Below are 23,173 nucleotides of genomic sequence, written 5' to 3' on the forward strand. Positions count from 1 at the left end.
TTTCAGTGTTTTCACTGCGTTTAAAGGTCTAGATATCCCCTGGAGGGATGCCACAGCAGGAGACGATGTTTGACATTTCTGTTTACTCTTACAACTCCAATATCATCAATAATTCAACCCTACTTTATTTTACTAACTAGAGCCAGGTTTGACTGCCATCCAACATGCTTTCTATCACAAATGCTTTTTTTTAAAGAGAAAACAAGGATCAAAATAAGGACTTCATCTGCATTATTTGCATGTGATTTAGAATAATATTGAAGTGTGAAGTGTTGTGTGGTGTATATAATAAACATCTGTACAGCAGAAGGGCCGTTTTAAAATCAACACACCTTATCTAAAGTAACATAAACAACACATCAGCACATCAGCTGTCTTACACATTTCAGTGTATTTTAATTGTGATGCAGGTGACATCCGTACCAACATTAAATCACAATGAAAGAGAGCATAACAAATATGTTTTCTCTTTTACCGTTTTTTTATTTCCCAGAAGAAAATAATCTTCTGGGTTTGGGCAAAACATTATTTTATTTCATTATTAAGACTAGTGACGTTTTTGGTGATGTGTCAGTCAGAGCTGTGTGAAGTTGTGTTCAGTCAGGTAATAAGACCTCATGCAGGTATAATCACTCCCTTGCAGTCATGGTGGAAGTCAACACAAGTTCTATTTACATCCTCTGTAATTATTCAATACGCTTTCACAAAGTCAACCGTCACTGTGAGGTGAATGTTAGCTGACCTCTGAAGCTTGAAATAGTCACAATGACAGTTAAATACATTTCTTTGGTGTGATATGCCTCTCTCTAAAACAAAAGATCACTTTTTTTCTGCAGTTTCTGTTTATTGAATTGTGCAGAACGGAAATACTTGACAAGTGTTTTCTTGCTGGACTCATGTGTTGCATTCAGTTGTGTCACTGAACCGTCCACTTAAAAATTAAGGAATAGTCTTTTTTCATGCAGGGCTTGTGTCAATCTGCACAAGAATTTAGTGCGTTCCTCAAATATTTCCAACTTTAGCCCCTTGTTCCAGGCTCTCGGGTCTAAAGAAATGTGTTCCTATTGTGGAGCAGAATCTTTTAAAATGGCTCGTAAGTTTGTAGCTTTATTTGAAAAAAAACGTCCAAAAACCGATGGGAACAGTAATACAAAGAGCTTTTGTTGGGGACTATTTTCAGATTTGGATTAACACAAAAGGTGGCCTTGTGAGTTTTAACGTCAGCAGGACCGTTATTTAAAGATTGACCAGAAATAAACTGGTAATTAAGTTTGCGTCACGCACTGCAACAGTGTGGATGTACGGTCTGTTATTAATAGTTTTTTGTGTTGTGCTTTTCATGGGATTGTGCTGATTCTTTTGGACACTAAAGGGTGTTTGTTTTTTTGTAACAGGGTGGGATGAGAGAGGCTGAGAGAGAAAGATGGAGATGCTGTTGTAGCATTAGCAGCAGAGCAGTGTAGGCAAGAGAAACATATAGTCAGGGGAATATAACATATAAGGCGCAGTGTGTTTCATGATAGTTTATTTCTCTATTGAATAACCTGCTGTCACCTCACTGCTGTCGTGGAGAAGCGCCAGAATGTCAGAAAAAAATCCTGTTTATTGAAGAGCGTCTTGGGTGTTTTATTAAGTGCACTCTAGTCTGGTCAAGAATCCTCTATCTGCTTATTGCACTTATAATGAGACACACTATGGATCTCTGCTGTGTTATTGAGGTGGCATCCGCTCTCTAGATATAATTATACGGTCTCTTCATCAGAGGCAAGAAAACTGACCGAGACCGAGAGCACACACACTCACTCACACATCTCACACCAACACATGACCACACCAGCACATTACACACAACGAAGCACACTCAGAGGCAGAGGAGAGAAAAAAAATGCAGGATTGAGTCAGATACATCTATCCCCCGAGGTCTTCATTACCTCATTGAAGTCATTTATTCCACCGAGGTTATGTCTCCTGCTTTGGACATAATTTAGCAGCGAAATGACATGTCCCTCGATGCAGCAAAACGGTGGGTTACGTATTGTAACCCTAGTTATATAAGCACAGGCGGAGCCCTCTACTGGACTCTATGGGTACTACCTCTCAACCATACTATGCGAGCATTCATCAACTGAAATATCTATAACCGTAGCCGGCCCCCTGGGGCGGGCCTACCTGAATGCGCGCGCAAGCCCACCGTATATAAGGAGGCCTCGCCTCCTGGCTGTCATCCTACACTTCTCTTCAGCGAGCAGCATAGGACAGACAGGGCCCCGAGTAGAGGGCTCCGCCTGTGCTTATATAACTAGGGTTACAATACATAACCCACCGTTATATCTCACACAGGCTCCGCCCTCTACTGGACTCTATGGGTACAGTGGGTGGAGCCCTGATGCCTAAACGCCCTGTCGTCCAACAATATCGAGTCACCACACTGCCCCTGACCGGCTTTTGGTTACCAGCCCCTGCACCACAACCCCCTCTCCCCCGGTTGTGACCGTGGAGAAGTGGGGGCCGCAGTTTACCTGGCTGGTAGGGCACACTCAGACACGCTTACCTCGTGAATAGTGTGCCTGGAAAACAGTGAGGAGAGTCTTCCAGCCCTGTATGGGGCTTCCTGCGCACCACGTTTCCCGGGTCCCTAAGGAGCATGGGAAAACATAAGTGCACTATGTCCAGGGGGGCGGTCAGATACCTGCTGACCCACGCACTACTGGGCGCTGCCTCCTGACCCCCTGCAAAAACTGCAACATAAGCGGCTGACTGTAGGCTGACCTGCCGCCAAATCCCTCATGGCAGGACGAGATGGCTGCTGCATACACTTTAATTGTGGAATGAGCAAGCCCCCTGTCCACCAGTAACTGCAAGTAGGACAGAATAGAGCCCAACGTACACGATAGGGGCTCTGGACTCCCTCTTCACACCATCGCTGGAATGCCAACCACTTTGGCCTGTAACAGGCTGTGGTGGATCCTGCTCTTGCTGCCTGGATAGTCTGAATAACCTTGTCAGACAGTCCCCCCTGTCTCAGCCTGTCCCTCTCAGGAGCCAAGCCTGGAGAGGTTTGCACCTGCCTCCTGAGACATCGCCCCCCAGAACTGAGGAATCGCCCAGGGCTGGCTCACCATCATCTGTGTCACCTCTGCGAACCACGGCGCTGAGCGGCGATCTGGGGCCACTAGGATGACTGACAGACGCTCTCGTCTCACCCTCTCCAGGAGGGGGAGAATGAGGCGTACCGGTGGAAAGGCGTAGAGAAGCTTTCTTGGCCATGGCTCGTGTGCAAACGCGTCCACCCCCAAGCCTATGTACTCGTAGGCTACACCCTGGAAGGCAAAACGCAAATACTTTCTGTGCTTTGGAGCAATTTTGACATGAAAGTAAGCGTCCTTCAGGTCGATGGTTGTGAACCAATCGCCTGGCTGCACCAGTCCCAGCAACTGTTTTACAGTTAACATATGACATTTTCTGCGTGCAATGTGGAGATTCAGGCTGTGAAGATCCAGAATGGGCCTGAATTCTCCTGTCTTCTTGGGAACCAGGAAGTACAGGGAATAGTGCCCTTCCTCTCTGTCTTGAGAGCGCACAACAGACACTGCCTGTTTTTGCAGCAGGGCCTGAATCCCTGCCGAGAGGATGATAGATTTGCCTCTTTTATGCCTGTGAACGAAGGAAGGATGCTGCAAAACTGGAGTGAATAACCCAGTCTCAGTGTCCTGTCCATCCACTCCGTTAATACACAGCTGCGCTCCCATTCCCCATAACACTGCGTTAGGGGATGTGCAATCAGCTGCGAGGCCCCAGCTATAAAGCTGTGGTACTCCCTGGTGACCCGTTCTGCCGCAAAACTCCCCGTGAAGGGAAGTTCTGCCCATGGAGGGTCGACACCGAAAGGGCAGATTTTTGACTGAGGCCCTTGAACGCACCGCGGCGCGGTCTCGTGGGAGAGCATTGAGTTTTTACACTCGGCGTTGTGTGTCTCCTAACCCTAAAGGCCCTGACACACCAAGCAGTCACCAGAGAACTCGCCGACGCCGACTGTTGCGTCGCCGTGTTCTCCTGCGTCTTGGCCATGTGTCGCACTGGAACACACCGCAAAGACTTCAGCCGAGCACGTACGAACTGCGCATGCGTGAGTGGCAATAACTCTCCTTACCAGCAGGCGGCGGTAGTGTGTATTCGTCATTCAAAAGAGGCAACAACCGGAAGACAGAGAAGAAGAACAGACTACGTGATATAACCAAACAACAAATAGCGTGTGCGTTCCATTTTCACTCTCGTCCATCGAAAACATGTTTCGTGCGGTACTGGAGCTATCAGCCATTGGAGTGTTGCTTGTGGAAGACATTCTCAAGCAACCGTTTCGCTTCTCATGCACTGCTTCGCTAGCTGAACAGCCAATCAGAGTGATTTCTTTGTCCGACTGCCTGTGGCCGACGCACGGCCGATTCAACATGTTGAATCGGCCGTGCGTCGGCCATGAAAGGCCAAATAAGGCGTGTCACGGCCGACGGTGCGGGACACACCAAATTGAGTTTGGGCGACAGGGTACGCTTCGTCGTCCGACTAACGAAAACGGCCGATTTCGGCCTGGTGTGTCAGGGCCTTAACACGCCGGCCATAATGCCCCTGTACCCGCATAGCGCGGTTTATCACTCTCACATGCGCATGCCCACTAGCTGCTTCCTTTACTGGAGTTACAACTGGGGCAGCGAGTGGGGAATCTGTACGGTTAACATTATGTGGAAGTGTGGATTTGTGGAGAGAAATGACACTTAGACTGGGATACATGCAATCATTTTTATTGGAACGTGTCACAACAGATGCATCATACAGGGAGGAGGCGGGATTCGCCCTTGCGTCCTGGGTGGAGAAAGTGACTCTCTCCGCCGGGACGCTTCTTCCCACCCAGAAGCCCTTTGCTGAGGCGGAGCCGGAGCGGGAGCCTGTCAGGGTCGGTCAGCCCGTCCCCGCGAGTGCCGGTATTGAGCCGGTTCTCCGGGACGAACCGTGGAGGCAAAGGGAGCAACGGGAGCCACGGGGGCTCTATACCGGCGCCTCTCTCTCCGTCTTACCACCGGTGGAGATCGGCACCCACAATTAAGCCCGGGCACGAAGGGCAGGGTCGTTGCTCGGTGAGTCCATGACTTTTCTTTCAACTTTCTGTCTTTTCTCGCTCTTAGCTCAGTTGTTTCCTTGCTCGCTGAAGAGAAAAGGATGACAGCCAGGAGGCGAGGCCGCCTTATATACTGTACGGTGGGCTTGCACGCGCATTCAGGTAGGCCCGCCCCAGGGGGCCGGCTACGGTTATAGATATTTCAGTTGATGAATGCTCGCATAGTATAGTTGAGAGGTAGTACCCATAGAGTCCAGTAGAGGGCGGAGCCTGTGTGGGATATAACAGGGATCTTTACAAACCGGCCCACCACCATCACACAGGGCATGTAGACCTACAGTATGTTTCATGTACAATCTGTCACATGAGTCAACGCCACAGGACTGCAGGCTGTTTCCTTTCAATAGGTATTACATATCGCCCTCTGATACAATATGTTTCACCTCTTTATCCAGAGCAGAGCAGGCTATTAAGAGACGGTGACACGCTGTTTTCAGCCTCAGCTGATAATGTATTTTCTCAGGTTTCTTCCACTGGTCGGTCTGAGAAGCTGGGACATGACAGTGGAGTTGTCTATCCTAATTTGAAGCCGATTTGCTGCTTAACTGGTGGCAAAATCTGAGCGTTTAACAGCTAAAGCTCTCGAGGTTTTTCAAAGCACACCTATGGCGCCTAGGACTCCTGAGAGTAGTTTTAATGAAAGACCAACAATCCATTTTGTCTGTTTAATAATTCCTCTTAATTACCTGGGGCCTCCCATCGGCCCAATACCCACAAGGCCTCCTTCTACTTCCGCCAGCACCTGTAGAGCAACGCCTGCAAGCAAGCCCTCTGTGCCAGGCCGTGTCATTTTGTTTTAACAAGCATCATTATTTATTTTATCTAATTAATTGATTCTATGGCGTGAAAACCCTTCTGTCTGCTGGTCACAAAACAAGAACAAATCTGCACTGATTTAAAGTCCTGTTTTCATGGGTGAACAAAGTCTGACCTTTTTCTGATCATTTTGTTTTCATGTTATCATGTAACATAATTATCTATAGAGAGAGTATTTACTTGAAACGGACTTGATGGTAAACAACCTTGAAAATGAAAGATGTATGTTAATGTAAGAAATAGGCTTAAAAACAAAAGAAAGTAAAACTGGTGCTGTATTCTTTTTTTATGTTATTTTACTATTCAAAGAACCTGGTTTTCCCTCTCCTTTGGGTGAGGCGTGCATACGCAGCTCCATTATAATCTACATGGCTGTTTAAAAGTGTGACAAGTAATGTGACTGGCTGAGCTTTAATTATTAATAATTACCACACCTTTCTAATAATATTCCACTTTACCAACCCATTTTGTGCACAGCTTGACGTCTTTGAACAGAAATAGAAAATGTGCTCTGTGCTATTGACCTCGAGCATGTGACTAATGCTAACTCAATACTTTGGCATGGACACCATCTCTTTTATTTCCTTCATACTTTGTTTGAGGACTCAAAATATATATTTAATATCAATCTACAATCAGAGTACTTTATTTATTACTTGTTTAATTTACAAAAAATATGCTGTTGGTCATTTAACAGTCATGTCTATAAACCAAACTCAATAAAATACAGTACATTAAATTGAGCTCCCCAAGAGTTGTTAGTCTGGACTGAATCAACATCAGCTGCTGGTTCTCCACTCTTCTTCAAGTCAGTGTATTATCTGAAATCACTGACAGTCTTAGTCATTGTCGTCCCAACCTCACAAGATTAAATTCAATCTTTTTAATTTAAACACAAGTGGATCTACTGATACTCTATGAACTGCTTTATCTAAAAGAGCTCTCAGATTCATAAAAAATACACTAATATTTGTGGCTGATAACCTGATGAACTGTTAGAGGTCGAACACGATAGGGGGTCAACTTTTGTTTTCTTTTAGTTTTATCCAGTCATCTGGTGGTTATATTCTTAATGGCAGAGAATGTAGTCTTGTCTTAAATTGGGTGGGTGATATAGCCTTCAAATAATAATAACCCTTGTTTTAAAACAAGTCAGAATGATTACCATTCTACCAGTGAAAGAAGGTCCACCTCTATCTGAAAGTCATAAAATACTTTCCTTAATTCCAATGTCACATCTTCAAATTGAACGAATAAATTAGTATATTTTTCTGATCTTACTTTCCTTTCAGCCCGAACCTCGAACATTTAATCCAAGATCCAATCTCTCATGATACTGGACACATAAATCTCAGCAATATAAGCCCATACACTCCCCTCCACTTAGGCCTAAGTGTCCAGGCACATGGTTATATGTCCTCTGTTTCTCTTTCCTCACCCCCCAATTAACCCCCCTGAGAGCTTTGCTCTACCTTTCAGCCTTTACCTCCGTCTCGCTGATAACTTGTTCCTCTGCTTCGTTAGGAAAAGGAAAAAAAATCCCTGACAACTGCCGCTCTCCCCCACCGCGCTGACGTTGTTCCTTCATGTTCAAGTCTGTACATGCGGAGCGGCAATTTTCTCCTCACCTTGGGGGAGGTCTGCCCTCCAGACCCACTCACAAGTCTCAAGTCAAAGCCAGTTAATTGACACGTTTCCCTCACTGAAGGTCAAATGGTGACAGATCCTTTGACACAGTTTAACAAACAAAGCCGCTAGAGACGTCAAAGAACTTCCACCTGCAAATGGTTGGAAAATACCAACAAGGCACAATTACATTTAAAATGTATAGTTGTTTTGTGGTTTACTTTGAAAGACGGAAATAAAACTAGGTCCACTGGTCAGAGTGTGCCATCAGATTTTTCTGTCAGTCAAATGTTCACACCTGCTAAACGTGGTTTATAGATTGCCACAGTACAGACACACACACATTGTGTTGCGGACAGATTGTGTATGAGATAAGAAAAAATTAAGCTTTCAATATATAACAAGTCCAAAATAAGCTGTGAAAGAAAAATATTAAAAACAAGGGTTTGACAACCAGAAGGTTCTGGAAGTTAATGCACAGAAAATGTAAAATAGTTCATGTTCAAGGATTTGTTTAGAATGTACAATAAAATATGGACTTCCATGAAAGAAAACTAAGAAATATGTTTGTGTGTGTTTGCTGTCAATTATATTTCTTAGTAAATACGACTGAGTCTGCAGATCAAACTTCAAACAAATCAGATTCCACAATTAAAAATCTGTATCTCTAAATGAAATGTTGTCCTTACAGTTGTTATTATGTGTATTTGGCTGTTTTAAGACAAATTACTTACCAACTTGTCAAGATTCTCTCATTAAAATAAACTAACAATCATCACACGGACCTATTTCTTCCTCTGATTTAATTAAATAGTGTTCTTCTATCTTTCATAATTTCCCTCTCCCTCTTCGAAAACATAATTATCACTCAGCAAGCCATCTGCATGACATGATTTTCTGTGAGTCCTTATGTCTATTTCCTGTCCGCCTTTTGAGGACAGAATCCTCAAGTATTACTTAATCTCGTTGGGCTATCAAACCCTCCATCAGCCCCGCTCATCTCCGCACCTCCACCCTTCCCTCAGCCAGTTGATCTTGTCTTTTGTTCTATCGCTCTCTTCAAACCGTCTGAAGTATCGTATGTAAAAAATTAAATAATCTTCCACTGAGTCTGTCAGTGGAAGAGCTTCAAAAGGCCTCCCTTTGGCATGCCATGAAAAAGTGACAGTCTGATTGAATATCTGCAAAAGCCAGCGCAGACATTGTGATCATGTTATTAGGGAACATATACAGGGTGAAGACAGATCTGTAGCTCCAGTTCTGCATCAAGGAGGAATACAAACCACTTTAGCTACAGTTTGTATTCTGTTCAGGTTAAACAGAGCCTGCACAAACAGAAATCTACGAAAACTGGTTGGCTGCCTGCCGACTTCAGTAACAGAAAAGCACACAGAGGAGCTGAGCATCGTGGGTAGAGGCGGCATCACAGCGTTGGGCCCCCTGTTCTCTATTCTTAGCTCCTTTTCCTCCTTCTCTCACAGTCACACATGACTAGGTATAGAAGAGGAGAGGTAGCAAAGGCATCTTGAGTTTGTCTCCAACAGAAACGGGATGGCGTTTATACTCGGTTTACTGTTTGTGTGGATTTTTGTATTTCCTACTATTTAAGCGTGGGGGAAATTAACAGTAAAACTGTAACAATCTATTCATACTTGACATTTTACTTGGTACAATATGAGGGGATCATGATTTGTACTCAAGCAGGGGGCATGCATGTGACCCACTGTTTGAATGGGCACTGACAATCGGAGGGTTTTCAATCGGAGGGTTTTCAGCCCCTGCAGGCAGCATATCCAAGTGTCATGGTGAAAGATACTTAAAGGTGGGGTAGGTAAGTTTGAGAAACCGGCTCGAGTGCGCTAGAATTAGAAAATACACAACCGGAAAAAATCTGCCACTTCCTTACAGAGCCCCTCCTCCAACACACACGAACACGTACATGACCAATGAGGGCACGAGATAAGTTTGTGCACAGATGGAAGGCTGACAGGCAGGTAGGCCATCCAGTTATTTTAGCCGGGCCGGCTAAAATGATTGGTCGTGCTTTTTACAGTACTACGGCTTCCACAGATGAAATGTTTTTATGTATTTTTTGTCAAAGCACTTAAGATATTTATTGCTATCGGGATGTTAAGAGCATTCCATGGAATATAACAAAAAGTGTATCTCGAGCCGGTTTCTCAAACTTACCTACCCCACCTTTAAGGTAACTGAAAGGCAGTTTTTTGACATACAAGCATCAGCTAGAATAATAATAATAATAATAATAATAATAATAATAATAATAATAATAATAATAATAATAATAATACATGGGATTTGTATAGCGTTTTTCCTACATTTCCTAAGACGCTTTACATAAAATCAGAACAGAAACAAAACAAACAAAAGTATCATATTTAAATAAAATAATAATAATAAAATAATAATAATAATATTCTAGGCTATTGTTGCCCGCTAATGCAAGAAAATGTAGCTAATTAGTTTATCTAACTCAAGTCAAATACACAGGTTAAAAACAGAGAAATTAAAAGTATATGGATTTCTCAAATTGTATTTACTATAAAAGACGTTGTGCATCCAGAGAGGCATGTATAACAGCTTTCAGCAGGGCTACATTAGGTTCATAGGCAACACCTAGCAACTGTGTTAATATTATATCCTCATTTTTTTTCAAGAGTGTTTTGCATGCATCGTTTTTGAGAGTCTTTTCTGAAGCGTTGTGTAACTACTTTGCTCTTCTCTCTCTGTCTATCTCTCTGTGTCTCTGAGTAAACAATAAACACCAGGCTGCTCAGCACCTGTAATCCTTCAACGACTCAATCAACATTTGTAAAGCTGCTCACACGAGGCTTGCAACCAAAACTGAGCCAGCCGGCTGTCTGAGAATTTCGGTGCCCACACATCGACGCCCATCTATCACAGCACTTCACCGTGTTCGCGGTCCGCCAGATCAAAACGGGGGGGAACCGCGCTCCCTCGGATTCAGTAATCCCCTCTACCCAACCCACACTCTCCCCAAAACATGCAGCATCACGACGCTGCGAACACACGCCCCTCCTGGGCCTTGTTGCTTACGCACTCAGAGCTACATCTGTCTACAAAGCTGCCTCCTTCATCCACTGTCAGTGAAGCTCCCTCTGGATTTACCGACTGCGCCTGGATCTCTGCTCGTCTGTCTCTTTTTCTGTCTGCCACGCCTTAACCCCTTGTGCACTCGTGTTTTCTCCCCTCTTATTTTTTTTTTTAGATGGAAAATCTGCTCTATAAACACAGTTCACATGCAGCCATTTCAAGCCTGCAGCGTCAGCCAACACCCAACTGTCGAGCGTAGGCTGAAGTTTAGAAATATTGTGGTGAGGAATTCGGCAGAGTGCAGTGTGTGTGCAGCATATGTGAGTGAGGAGTAATGCAGTAGTTCTGCTCAGTGTTGCTGTTGTGTTGTGAAGTAGGGACATCACCAGCTGTCACACATCTCCTCTAAGTCACGCTTCAACAAAGAGGCGCATCATAATAAGATAGTTACATCAGATCAGAGACGGTGAATGCGAGTGTGGAAAAGCTTGGTTGAGATTTGTGAGCATCTAGTCTCACCCAAAGCAAAAAAAACAATCCAGCCAAGAATCTAATCCACGATGCCACCAAGAGACAAATCCTGGCGCTGCTCCATTGGCAGCAGCCGGACACTGTGACAGAACGTGGGATTTGAGCATTTTCTGTTGCAAAAGTGTCTGGTCTAAAAGCTCATTTTGTGCACGTTGTCGCATGTGGACTCTCTTTCTGAGCTGATTTCACCCTCTCTCCTCTTTTTGTCGCACTGCCTCTTAGACAAGTCTTTTAATTATCTTTACACACCCTTTCAATTTTTCAAAGGGGCTTTTATCAGTCTAAATTGAGTCAACTCCGGCTGAAAGGAGCACAGGCTCTGCAGTAAAAGAGGCTCCATCTTCTCTCTCCTGCTTTATATTGTAACTATTGTCCAGACCTGCTTCCCCTTGTGAAGCAGCACAACATGACATTTTGAAGGCTTATTGAAGCAGGCCTAGTTATCCTTTATCTCAACACTGTGCTCCCTCACAAAGCGCCACAAGAAAAATGTGTGACTTTTGAAAATGTGTGAAAAAAGACAATTTGTTTTCTTCAGCACTGTTCGTGCACTTCATGATTTCCTGTCCTTTGATGGTCTAGCTCAAAATCAAGAAATTACTCATGAGCTTTAACAAGTAAATGTTAACATAACGATGTTTGCAAGTTGTCCAAAAGTGGAACGATGACCTTCGAAAAATAAAGAACGATTACAATTTCTATATATATTTAGTTTGACAGACAATTTCTAGAATATTTGGTTGTAAAGGGAAAATCACTGTCAGAGCAGTGTACAGCTTAATGAACCCGTAGTGAACTGCTTTTTCTATACAGTATATATATATATATGTATGAAGCATAAAGCCCAGTGTCTACCTTATTTGCCAAGCAAACCAAAGGGCAGATCCTCAAAGCTATTATCCCAAGAAGCACCAGATGTGTCTTCACAAAATCTTGCATGATCCAATATTCAACATGGAAAATCTGCAGATGCGTTTCAACTGCTCTAAATTTTTTCATGTCCACGAGCGAGGACTTTTTCAGCGGTTAAACATCGGGCGATTTAACGGACCAAACGGGGAAAAAAGAAATGGTTGCAACTGTTGTATATTTTGTAAATTTCAGATTCTGGGATAGATTTAGGACTAGACATAAATTGCGATTAGTTATTTGGCTGTAGTTAATTATCAGAATAATATAAGCCAATTTTGATAATGGATTATCAAGCAGAAATACTGCCAATTCACTGACTGCAAACTGAAGATGTCACCTTGGACTCTGAGCTACTCTCGCATCAATTTTTCCAATATTTACTGGACTTGAATATTAGTGTAATCGGATAGTTTGTTGGGTGGGTATTTGATTTAGGGATTCGATTTGTTTGATGTTTTTTTCTTTTTACTAGGCTATCAAAAAACACACTTTGTCCATTCCTGCACTATAGTTATGCTTAAATTGCAGTGTTAAAATTAGAAAAAATATATACCATCTAATCTTGGGCGCCTGACGCCCCTCTCAATCACAGCAGTGAACGCCACGCTTCGGTTCACCTTGGCCATTAAAGGGAAGACAAAATGCCGAAGACCTCAGCTGTGTGTGGCAGTGAATATTAGCTGCAGATTACTACCGAAGCTCAGGAGCCCAAAAGATTGTTTGGGGACAGCCCTAACAGATGAATCAATAATAAAAAGAATAGCCATGAGTTAGGACCAAGAAGTTTGGAGCAAAAGTTGAACTGAAAATCGACTCGGCAGATAAAAACAGCCACTGGAGTTTTTGTGGGGGAAAGTTAAGTTCACAGACACACAAACACAACCCAATGTGTGGAAAAGTCGGCCTACCTTGAACATTGCCAGCCCGGATCTCCTCTCTGCTCTTCAGAACTGGCATGATGGAGTGATCTGGGATTCGACTCCTCCTCTCATAGCCTCGGATGAAGGGATGGTAGACAGATGAAGTCACGCAGAGCTGCCTGAGGTGGGGTCCTGCAGGACGAGGGGTGAGGGGCGAGGGGTGAGCGCTCTTTAGGTTGGGTGAGGGTGGGATGTTGGGGAGTTATCTGTGTCTGGAGGAGGCAGGGGTGACTGTTTTTAAAGTGGAGTAATATGTACAAAGGACGCTTAATTACTTGATGATGTTACATATAAAGTTGACTGCCAACTCAAAATGTCAGCGTGCGTGTGAACTAAATATGTTGGCTGATGAAGGGACGCTGTTTCATTCGTCTCTTTCCATCCAACTCTCTTCCTCCGACGCTCGTGATGCAGCTCGCCAAGGTCTCCTCCCAGAAGTCTGCAAGTGTGTGAACACAGTTGCCGTGGAGATGAGAAGATGAGCAGCAGTGGGTGTGTACGTACTCCTCTTCTTCTTCTTCTTCCCTCCCTTACTTCTTCTTCTTAGGCTTTCTTGCCTTCGCTTTGCTTTAGCCAGTCATGTTGATGATCAGTTTTCCTCTTCCTCAGTCTGTCGGGGGGGGAGGAAGAAGAGAAGGACAGAGTCAGATAGCGGCGAGGGGCCGGGGATGGATGTGTTGTTGGTGAATGCCACTGTGGGTACAAGTCTATTGCCTCCGAGGTCAAGGCTTAGCTCAGTCAAGCTGCTGTGTCTACATGCCCCCTTTCACTGCAATCTCAATGTGTGGAGCGTTGTTGCCTAGTAATATCACTGTGCTATTTTCTGCTTAGGTGATGATCGGAGCACTTTCTTCTTTATATTCTTGTTTAACTGAAAGACTCGTTTTAAGACTGTGGCCATATTGTTCATATCAAGATGTCTCTACTTGAATATCTTGTTGTGTTGGACCACTTGTTGCAATGCAAGAAGAAGTGCTGCTGTGTTATTGGCTGAATTAGCTTTTCACATGATTGTTGCATCAACCTGATAAGGTATCCCGATTTGTTACGTTAAGCCCAATAAGGTCATTCTCGTCTGGTTATTTAACGTTTCACATTCGGGGGGATTTACTGTAGCACTATAAATGTATTTTTTCAATATTACAATATCAAATCACATACACTGTGATATATTTATTCCTCATCTGTACTTATTTTAGACCCGACTTTAAGTGATATTGTGACACTGTCATTTTTCAATGATTTATAGATGAAGATTAATAGATTAATCAATGAAAGCTTATTTTTGGTTGGAGCCACAGTAATGTTTTGTTATGTCAAATGCTTCTTCCTTTAAGACTTTAACTTAAGAAAAAATGTTCACATGTATATAATCACACAAATATTTTGTGTATCAGAAAATGTGTGTGAGTGTTTATCTGTGTATTTTGAGGAAGTCGGATATGTAGGTATACACATTTTAGCCTTAGGAAATTTGTCAGAGGTTATCTGCAAGTGTAGAATTGTAATCCTGTCTGGCAGTGTAATGAATTATATTATATTATATTACAATTTTTATTTACAAAAATCCATCTTTCTCTCTGACTCCTTCAAAGTCAATCATCTCCGACTCTCACAGTAGTATTAAAATGACACTGATGGCTTGACTAAGAATAATACAGTATTTCCTCAAATAATCCTCTGAAGGAAAACAACTGAATGAGGTTTGTTTGTTTGTTTGTTTGTTTGTTTGTTTGTTTAGTTCCCCAGCTAGGTAATGAATCAACAGCCTTTCAAAATGTTGAATAACGGGATATGATGCGAGTTATGTCAGAAAGACATTTTTACTAAGGCTAAGGTTCTACTGTGTGTGTCTGTTCTACTTCTTAAATCATCAAAATGTGTGTCAATATAAATGTTTTATCATATTAAACTAATAGACCTCCTATTTCTCTTTTCAGTACGTTTCATTTTCTTTATGGAAGGTTCTGATGTGCTCCGTATCTCCAGATTTTCCCAATCTTAACAGCTTGAATGACTCCTCTTTTGAACATAAATCCTTCATTAGCCTGAAACCCAAGAGGTGAGCATGCCCTTTTAAGCTTTTATATTTTAAACTACTGTGTGCTCTCAGCGAGGCAACATCACGCCACTCTTTTTAAAAGATATCTTAATCATTTATAGTGTTTGGGCCCAAAGACGCTGCATTAACTAGAAACTTTTAGGGAAGGAGCCCGCTCGTTCGCTCCCTTAATGGAGAATATTTAAGAAGAAGCTGCCGTAAGACACTTGTTATGTTTTTAACTTTGTATATTTGTAATACTAAGTGACAGCTTTATATCTTATGGGTATTTTGTGTTGTTAGGCTTCTGGCTGGCAGGAATCAACAAATGTACTAATATTTTAGTGTGGGTAAAAGATACTATACAGGCTGGATTTGTGCTTTGGTTTGGGGAACGAAGATTGAGTTGATTGAGTAAACAAATAACAGTGTGTTCTCATTTTGTCTAATCATCATCATGATAATTATGCCATTAATAGGCTATTAAGTTGATAAGCTAGTTAATTAACATAATAAGACATCTGGTTGGGGAAAAGCTACCCCAACTTTGGATCACCTATTAATGATATGATGCACTCTGAGAAATACGGCCTAGTGTGTCCTCTATAGAGTACAGTGCACTCATTAAGGTCATGCTGAAGAATGTGATACAGTGAAGCTGGTGCATGAGTCACTTTACATGTTATGTGATTCATTTGCAGAGATCTAGTCATTTCAAGAGATCTGCTGCAGATCCATGGAGCAGGAAACAAGAAGAAATGCAATGGAGGAGTGGAGGAGGAGGAGGAGGAAGAAGAGGAGGGCATCAACAAAGCATTGGTTTCCAAATCTCGACCAACTAAGATGCATTACAAAAAGGAGAGGAAGAGGGCTTACATTAATGCATGTAAATGCATGCACCTGCACTGGACTCATTGAGTGAGGCAACTGATGTAAACTGATGGAGAGTGATCTAACCAAATTAACTACAAGTATTTATAGCTGGTTTTTGCCATAAAATATAAATCTTCATAGAGGGAGAAATCTCAAAATCACCATTGAGAGAAGTGATCATGCGTGACATTCTTAGATATCACAGTACGTTTATAGAAAATGGATAAAGATCAAAAGCATGGTCTGATAAACAACCAATTAGTCACAGCAGGGTGAAGAAAGGTTTAGCAGCACAAGCGATGAGGAGGAAAATATAAAGATACTCTTCACAGAGAACCTGCTGATTAAAGTTCATGCAGAAAAGCTTTCCATCGGGATCATGCCGACACTCGAGTGCACGCACACAAACACATGCACACTTGCTGCACACGCATTCAGTGCATTCACTGTTCATGCATGTGCATACACTCAGTTGCCAAGAAGAAGTGAGTGCTATATGAATTCACTACTCACCTAATTAACTCTTTTCTGTAACACATAATTTATAGACTGTAGTGGAGATGTTTTAAAGAGGAGCAGAGTTGAGACACAAAAGCAAAGACAGAGCAAAACGAGTGGTCCTTCATATTCCTTCATGACGACATCCCACTCTCAGAACAATCAAGAAAGTGGTGTTTTTTAGCCCCTTTATCAGTCCATAAGAAAGGGGGGAAAGGGAGACTAACGTGGCTTTGTGTGGGCCTAATGTTTCACCTGAAGGTTGAGTGCACAAGTAGATGTCCATAGGCTAAACACTTTTAGTCTAGCAGTAGTAATGCTTTAAAACAGCTCTTGGCAAAAAGGTGTGGCAGTGAGAGACGAAGCTTTAAACACAACGTAAAGAAAGAAGGGAAATGTGACAGAGGAAAAGAGAGAGGTTGTGATGAAATGGGATATTAGGTTTTATCTATTACTATCTGTCTATCAGTCTGTCTCTATTTTACAACCTGCACAACCTATTACATCTTAAATCCACCGCAAGGCATCGCCCACTTAATCCACTGTTCAACACCCAACTAATGCCAACCGGTCTCTCTCTTGCCTGACGAAATAAGGAGAATGAAGACAAGTGGAGTGCGGAGAGCTTCAGGGATGAAAAAAAGGCCAGTTCTTCAAGGAAAATCTATCGAAACGAGCGAAGGGAAAATTAAAAAAAACATGCAGAAGCACAAGGATTAAATTCTGAAAATTATTTTGATGAGCGTATTTAAGGATTTAGGATTGTGTGTGTTGGTTGTATGAGAACTAATGGCTGCTGATGGACAGGCAGAATGAAAATAAGCACAAATCAGGCATGAAATGGGATACAGCCATAGTGACTCTGAATGCAGCTTAATACATAACATGTAGAGATTATCATTTATTTTAGGACAAATATTCCCAATTTAACCTTAAATAATTTGAAGGGAAGCTTTAGTGCCGAGAAATGTATCTCATCCTCCCTAAGGACTACATTTAAATCTTCTTTCCATGTTAATTCACAACAGGTTGCCAAACTTGATATCTTTATTAAATGGGAAAGAGGACGTGACGTGTGGACACATAGAAAAAGACTTCTCAAAGACAACAATTAAAAATGGGCGCACTTTGCCATGATGAGAAGAACAGATGAGGAGGGTGTGAAAACGCTGCGAGACCAGACCGATATCGACTCACTGAACACTGTTGTTTTAGGCATAGTTTAGTGTGCGAGTGCATGTGTGTGTTAATGTGTGTTTTATGTATACGTAAAGCACACACAAATACACACAGACAGACAGATGGACAGACACTAAACGATAGTTAACCTACCTAGAGTAACATTTAAGAATCCCGCAAGAGTGTGATGCAAAGAAAATGGGTGTGGAGGGACCAAAAGAGAAGGAAAAGGGGAAAAAAGAGTCATTCATGAGGAGATTTGTAGTTGTCTTTGAAGAAAATTCATCCAAGTTCATATAACATCAGACTTTAGAGACAGAAAGAGGCGTAGGATGAGGAAAAAATGAACTGATGGCAGCAGCTAGAAATTAAATGGCAAGGAGGGACTGACAGGTATGATATGGTTTGGTGAAAGGGAGGGAGGAGTGGAGAGGAGGAAAGAAAGGACAAAAAATAAAATAAAACTCCTCTCTCCTTCCTCTTTTCTCCCAATCATAAATATAGAAAATTATACACTAGGTAGATGGAGAAGTAAATGAGGAGGCAAATGACGGAGAGAGAGACTATATGAAAAGATGAAGCACCTCCCAGCACCGCGATGAGGAATACGAAAAATATAAAACGAAAGAAAAAATTGAATACTCCAAAGCCTTCCGTTTTTGCAATGTTAAGTGAGGCGAGGGGGGGGGTTGTCAGTTATATCCCCCCTCTCTCTCTCTCTCTCTCTTTCTCTCTGCAACTGGTCTTCTTTTATCTTCTGTTCTCCTCAAAGCAAGGTGCCACCTTCCCCTTCAGATGAGCTGTGACCCTTTGCCAACACAGCTGTTAGACATGCCACTCAGGACGGCTGCACGGTGGGACCTGCTGCCCAGAGATATAGAGAGCGGAGCGGAAACACACCTCTGGCTCCGAGCGCAGAGCACAACTCTCACCGCACTGACTCGCTCTCCTCCCCCTGCCAGAGAGAGGGAGAGAGAGAGACAGGGAGCGAGTGGGAGAGAGATGGAGGTGGGTTTCTCTATAGGGTTGTGAATAGATGCTACAGTGAAGAAGGGCTGTTGCAACAATTGTCATTTTTTTTTTTTGCAAAGAAAGCAATGGCTCCCTCTGTTGTTGCACTGCGCTGGAAATAAAATGCTAATTTGAGGTTTAATCAGGAATTAGCAATTTATTAATAATACCTTGGCAAGCAACACAAAATGTAAAAGCATTGGTGTTATTATGTCACCAAAACACTTCCTTGTATGTTGTGTATTGGGAATCTATTTATTTGAGCCAAAAAGTTTATAAATGTATTTTTTGAAAATGTAGCGCCAACCTTTTGAAAAACCAAATAAACCATAATGCCTCGACTCTATAATAAGATGCTTTGATGTCCTTTTAGGAATCAAATGTTTTTGTCTCTAAAAAACATATGTTAAGATATTTTTTTCATATTTTGCAAAAACTGAATATTGTTCTGTATACTCAATGCGAGTTTTCTCACAGTATAAGTCAATGATTAGCATTAGGATTAGGATTTGAAGCATTTAGTTTAGTTTGTTTTCTGCCGTGTCAGACAAAGAAAAAAACGACAAAAATGTCCCTTATTCGTAAACTGCTATAAGAATACTATACTAAAATTATATTTTACTCAAACTAAGTTGCATTTGATAATCATAACTCCTGAATATAACTACCAAATATTTACTCATTTACAGAGTTTTGACCCAGATGTTTGTTTACATAATGTCACTGTTGTTTTTGTTTTTTTATCAAAAATTGTTTTCTGTATACTAAATGCTAGTGGGGATTTTTTTCAAACACATAATGCCTTTAGCAATGTAGCCATGCCTTTAGTGGAAACCAGGAGAATTGCAAATATTTTCCCCATATGGCAAACATGAGAAAATGGCACTATCTGGTGGAAAATACTAAAAACTACAATTTTAAAGCCAAGGCATTGGGATTATAAACCAGGAATATTAAAGTCATGATCCTATGCTGTGGTGGCCAAGAGATCAAAACGTCTGAGTCTCGGTAGTGTTGCAATATACGTTTGCCAGGGGGACATTGTTTGTTGATGCACAGGTGGCCCGGGGGGACGACAATGACATCAGTCCAGGGACCAGGCATGAGCGTCAGTTCTGAAGTTAGCACGGCTAGGATGTTGCATTGTATCTTGTGTGCAGTGGCGGCGCCAGAGCATTTTTGTTGGGTAATCTATGGTAGGGCTAACCCATACAGTGGTGGTGCTCAAGTCAGTATTTGCAATGTAATTACATACACGCTATATCGCCCCCCTTGACAGTGAAACGCCACGCGTGAGGTTTAGATTATTTCCCTGTCTCAATCAAAATTGAACTGTATGAAATAAAACGGCACATTTGTCTTGTAGTAAATAAAAATGGATCACTGTGAACGTGACGTATGATAGTACACGTTGAAGATCCAATGGGGATACTGAATGGCGGTTTCGATTGATCTCAATCAATAAGGCATGACGCAGATCCAACGTTGCGTTGCTCTGATTGGCTGTAGGTCTATTCAAATTGCATTCGGAGGCATTTTGATCTGACCGCGGCCGCGCTGATATTTTAACGCCAGAGAATTTCCACACCTTTAGTGTATAAAACTCCCCCACTACTTAGACTATTCCTTGCACCCCTCTTATAGCATAAGCCCGAATGGTCTCAACCATATTGGATCAGTAACGTGCACTTGTTGTTACAGCAGGATCAGTTTGTGTGCTGTGGACACGACCCGTATATTTTCGCAATCCGTGTTCTCAACATTTAGCATTTTGCTTATTATTTAATTGAATTTGCATCACTTTTCATGGTGGGGCTAAGGTGGGGCTAAGCCATTTCTTGGTATGGCTGTAGCCTACCCCAGCCATACCCTGGCGCCGCCACTGCTTGTGTGGAACATAACAAGGTTCAAGGTTCTTTAATTAGTCATGCGAACATAGCTACAGTGTAGTTATGCCGATGAAAATCTTAGGTAGGAATGCTTCCATCGTCAATTTTGGGGCCGATCGCCGGAATCAGTATCGGCCGATACCGATCGCCGATCTGATCGAGTGGGTGGGGGCTATGGGGATCTTCCATTTAAAGTGATGTTTAAAACTCAGTTAATGGGGCTCATTCACTGGCGCTTCCACAAACAACAACCAACATAATTATTACATTCAAATTAAGTACATTATTCAAGTTTACATTAACTGTCTTTGGATAATAACACGGGAGAAATGAGCGGAAGCGCTTTCTTTTCCTCTCTCCCCCTCTCTCTCCCTCTCTCTCTCTCCTGACAGCCTGTCAGTATCGTCTCATGCAGCTCACTGATCCAGTAATGAGTGACCCGACAGTGAAGAATAAATATATTTATAATTAGGGATGTCCCGATCCGATCACGTGATCGGGGATCGGTGCCGATCACGTGATTTTCACGTGATCGGGGATCGGGAGAAAAAAATCGGGGATCGGAATTTTTTTTTTTTTTTTTTATAAAATATTTGTATACATTTTATTTAATGTTACAAAACAAAAATGACCATGTTCACGTCTTAAAGTCATCCTGAGGCCTTAGTTTTGGGTTAAAATTACACAACATCATGTATGTGTTGCTTCTTTTGGGCTTGTTTTCATAGACCTGGTTGCTTATTTCTCTCAAATCTGGCAACAGAGTGGGCGCAGTGTCTAATAGTAGCAGTAAGCTAACAAGAGGCTACGTTCAGCTGGTGACTCGGGAGTCGGGACAGAGAAAATGTCAGGAGTTTGGAAGTATTATAAAATTGAAAGCGAAGGCAGTGTAACAGCCAGATGCAATGTTTGCAAGGCGGAGGTTCCGCGTGGTGGAAAGAACAGAGCTACGTTCAACACGACCAATCTAATACAAACACCACCAACAACAACACGACGAGTACACAGCGGCCACTCAGGTAACGGCACTGAAACAACCGACACTTTCAGAGACTTTTAAAAGGAAAGAGAAACTACCCCAGAACAGCCAAGATAGCTGAATTCATCGCGTTGGATGACCAGCCGTTATCTGTTACCTTTTTTTTCCTCTTAATGCATTGCATAAAGATCGGATCGGGAAAAATCGGTATCGGCAGATTGTCAAAATCAAATGATCGGAATCGGATCGGGAGCAAAAAAAGGTGATCGGGACATCCCTATTTATAATTAGTTTAGCTTGTTCCAGAGGTGGATAAAATAGCTAATGGCGCATTTCCACTACACGGCCTCGCTCGGCCTCGCTCGGTATGGCTAGGCCTCGTTAGGACTGGCTCACTTTATGGCGCATTTCCATTACAGTTTAGGAACTGGGGTAGTATCTATAGTAACGCAGTGTAGGCGGAGCCGTGACGTCATCTTCAATGAGAACCCCAGAAAAACAACACAGCCGTTAGCTGTTAGCACTCAGAGCTCACAGCTCCTCATATATGTTCAGAAACTAGACAAAAGTTAAACAAGTACAAACCACAGACTGCCTGTGTCATGGCGAATACAGTCGCTGCTTTATTTATGTCTGTATAGGCCGTTGTTGTGAGTGTGGACGGTCGGAGCATATACTGCGTTAGCTTAGCCAATCTCCATTTAGAAAAGATGCATTTTAAAAGGTTTTTCGCCTGCCGTCTGTCTGCAGACTTGTCAAAGCATTAATTCATGGTTTTTACTAACCGGTATCAGTATGTTGTTACTTCGGCATCATTTTGAAATGTGTATTACAATTAAATCACGGTCAAATATGTCCATCTTGTTGTAGTTGTAGCCCCCTTGCCAGCGATTCTCTCTCTAGTTTAGCATACTCAGCCGGACTCAGCCTCGTTGTCTCTGGCCCTAGACCCACAATTTTATGAGGCCAGAAAAACTGTGAATTAGGACCCGCCGGCCGGTACTAGGCCAAGTGGAAACGCAACCAAAAACGGGCCGCTGACGTCACAGCCCTCTTAAACCGTGCTCCACGCTGTAGTGGAAACGCGCCATTAGTGTGTTAGGTCTAACTCTTAGGCCCCGGCTCCACGAGGACGGAAACTGGTTGAATCCGCATATTTCTCATGCGTATAGCCCTCTAAGCTCCACGACGCCGTAAGGGAAACGTAGAAACAGACCCCACAAACGACAACGGGTCCAAAGGTGGATAGATCTGGGAACTGAGCGCTCTGGGGGGTCCAATGGGGCCGTGGAGTCGCCTATACGGTCATTCGTTTTCATAGCCCCGCCTCTCCCCCGCGGGGTTGCTATCGTGCTCCAGTCGCTACTGACCATGCTACAGTTCTTTGTGCAACATCTACAGGAGCTCCTCCTTGAATTCAGATTATTTATCTTTATCTCGATATGGACATAAACGCGAGTGAAGTCTAATCTGACAGGACGGAGACACGCAGCTCCTGCCGCTGTGATGCAGCGGGAGCAAAACACACACTTCAAGTCAGATCATCACCCTTAGCTATTTTAATTACCTCTCAAACTACCTAAACTAGTTATAAATATGTTCATTTTTACTGTCGGGTCACTCATTACAGGATCAGCTGCTGCATGAGACAGA

The 23,173-nt window shown here is 42.7% G+C and overlaps 1 protein-coding gene across 2 annotated transcripts in view; it reads right to left on the bottom strand.

Moving 5' to 3' along the window:
- grin2bb (glutamate receptor, ionotropic, N-methyl D-aspartate 2B, genome duplicate b) overlaps positions 1 to 18,276 on the bottom strand; it is a 102,512-nt gene extending 84,236 nt beyond the window's left edge. The window contains exons 1-2 of one of the 2 annotated variants that reach the window (XM_034130513.1): positions 17,795 to 18,109; positions 13,039 to 13,660 (exon numbers count right to left, since the gene is read on the bottom strand). In XM_034130513.1, coding sequence (XP_033986404.1) covers positions 13,039 to 13,047 — 9 coding nt within the window. In that variant the 5' untranslated portion in view covers positions 13,048 to 13,660; positions 17,795 to 18,109. Of the gene's footprint in view, positions 1 to 13,038; positions 13,661 to 17,794; positions 18,110 to 18,225 lie in introns of those variants that run through there. The other variant, XM_034130512.1, reaches the window with a different exon arrangement.
- Between the last annotated feature and the right edge of the window lie 4,897 nt (positions 18,277 to 23,173).

The sequence above is a fragment of the Trematomus bernacchii genome, unplaced genomic scaffold, assembly GCF_902827165.1.
Source record: "Trematomus bernacchii unplaced genomic scaffold, fTreBer1.1, whole genome shotgun sequence".
Lineage (NCBI taxonomy): Eukaryota > Metazoa > Chordata > Actinopteri > Perciformes > Nototheniidae > Trematomus > Trematomus bernacchii.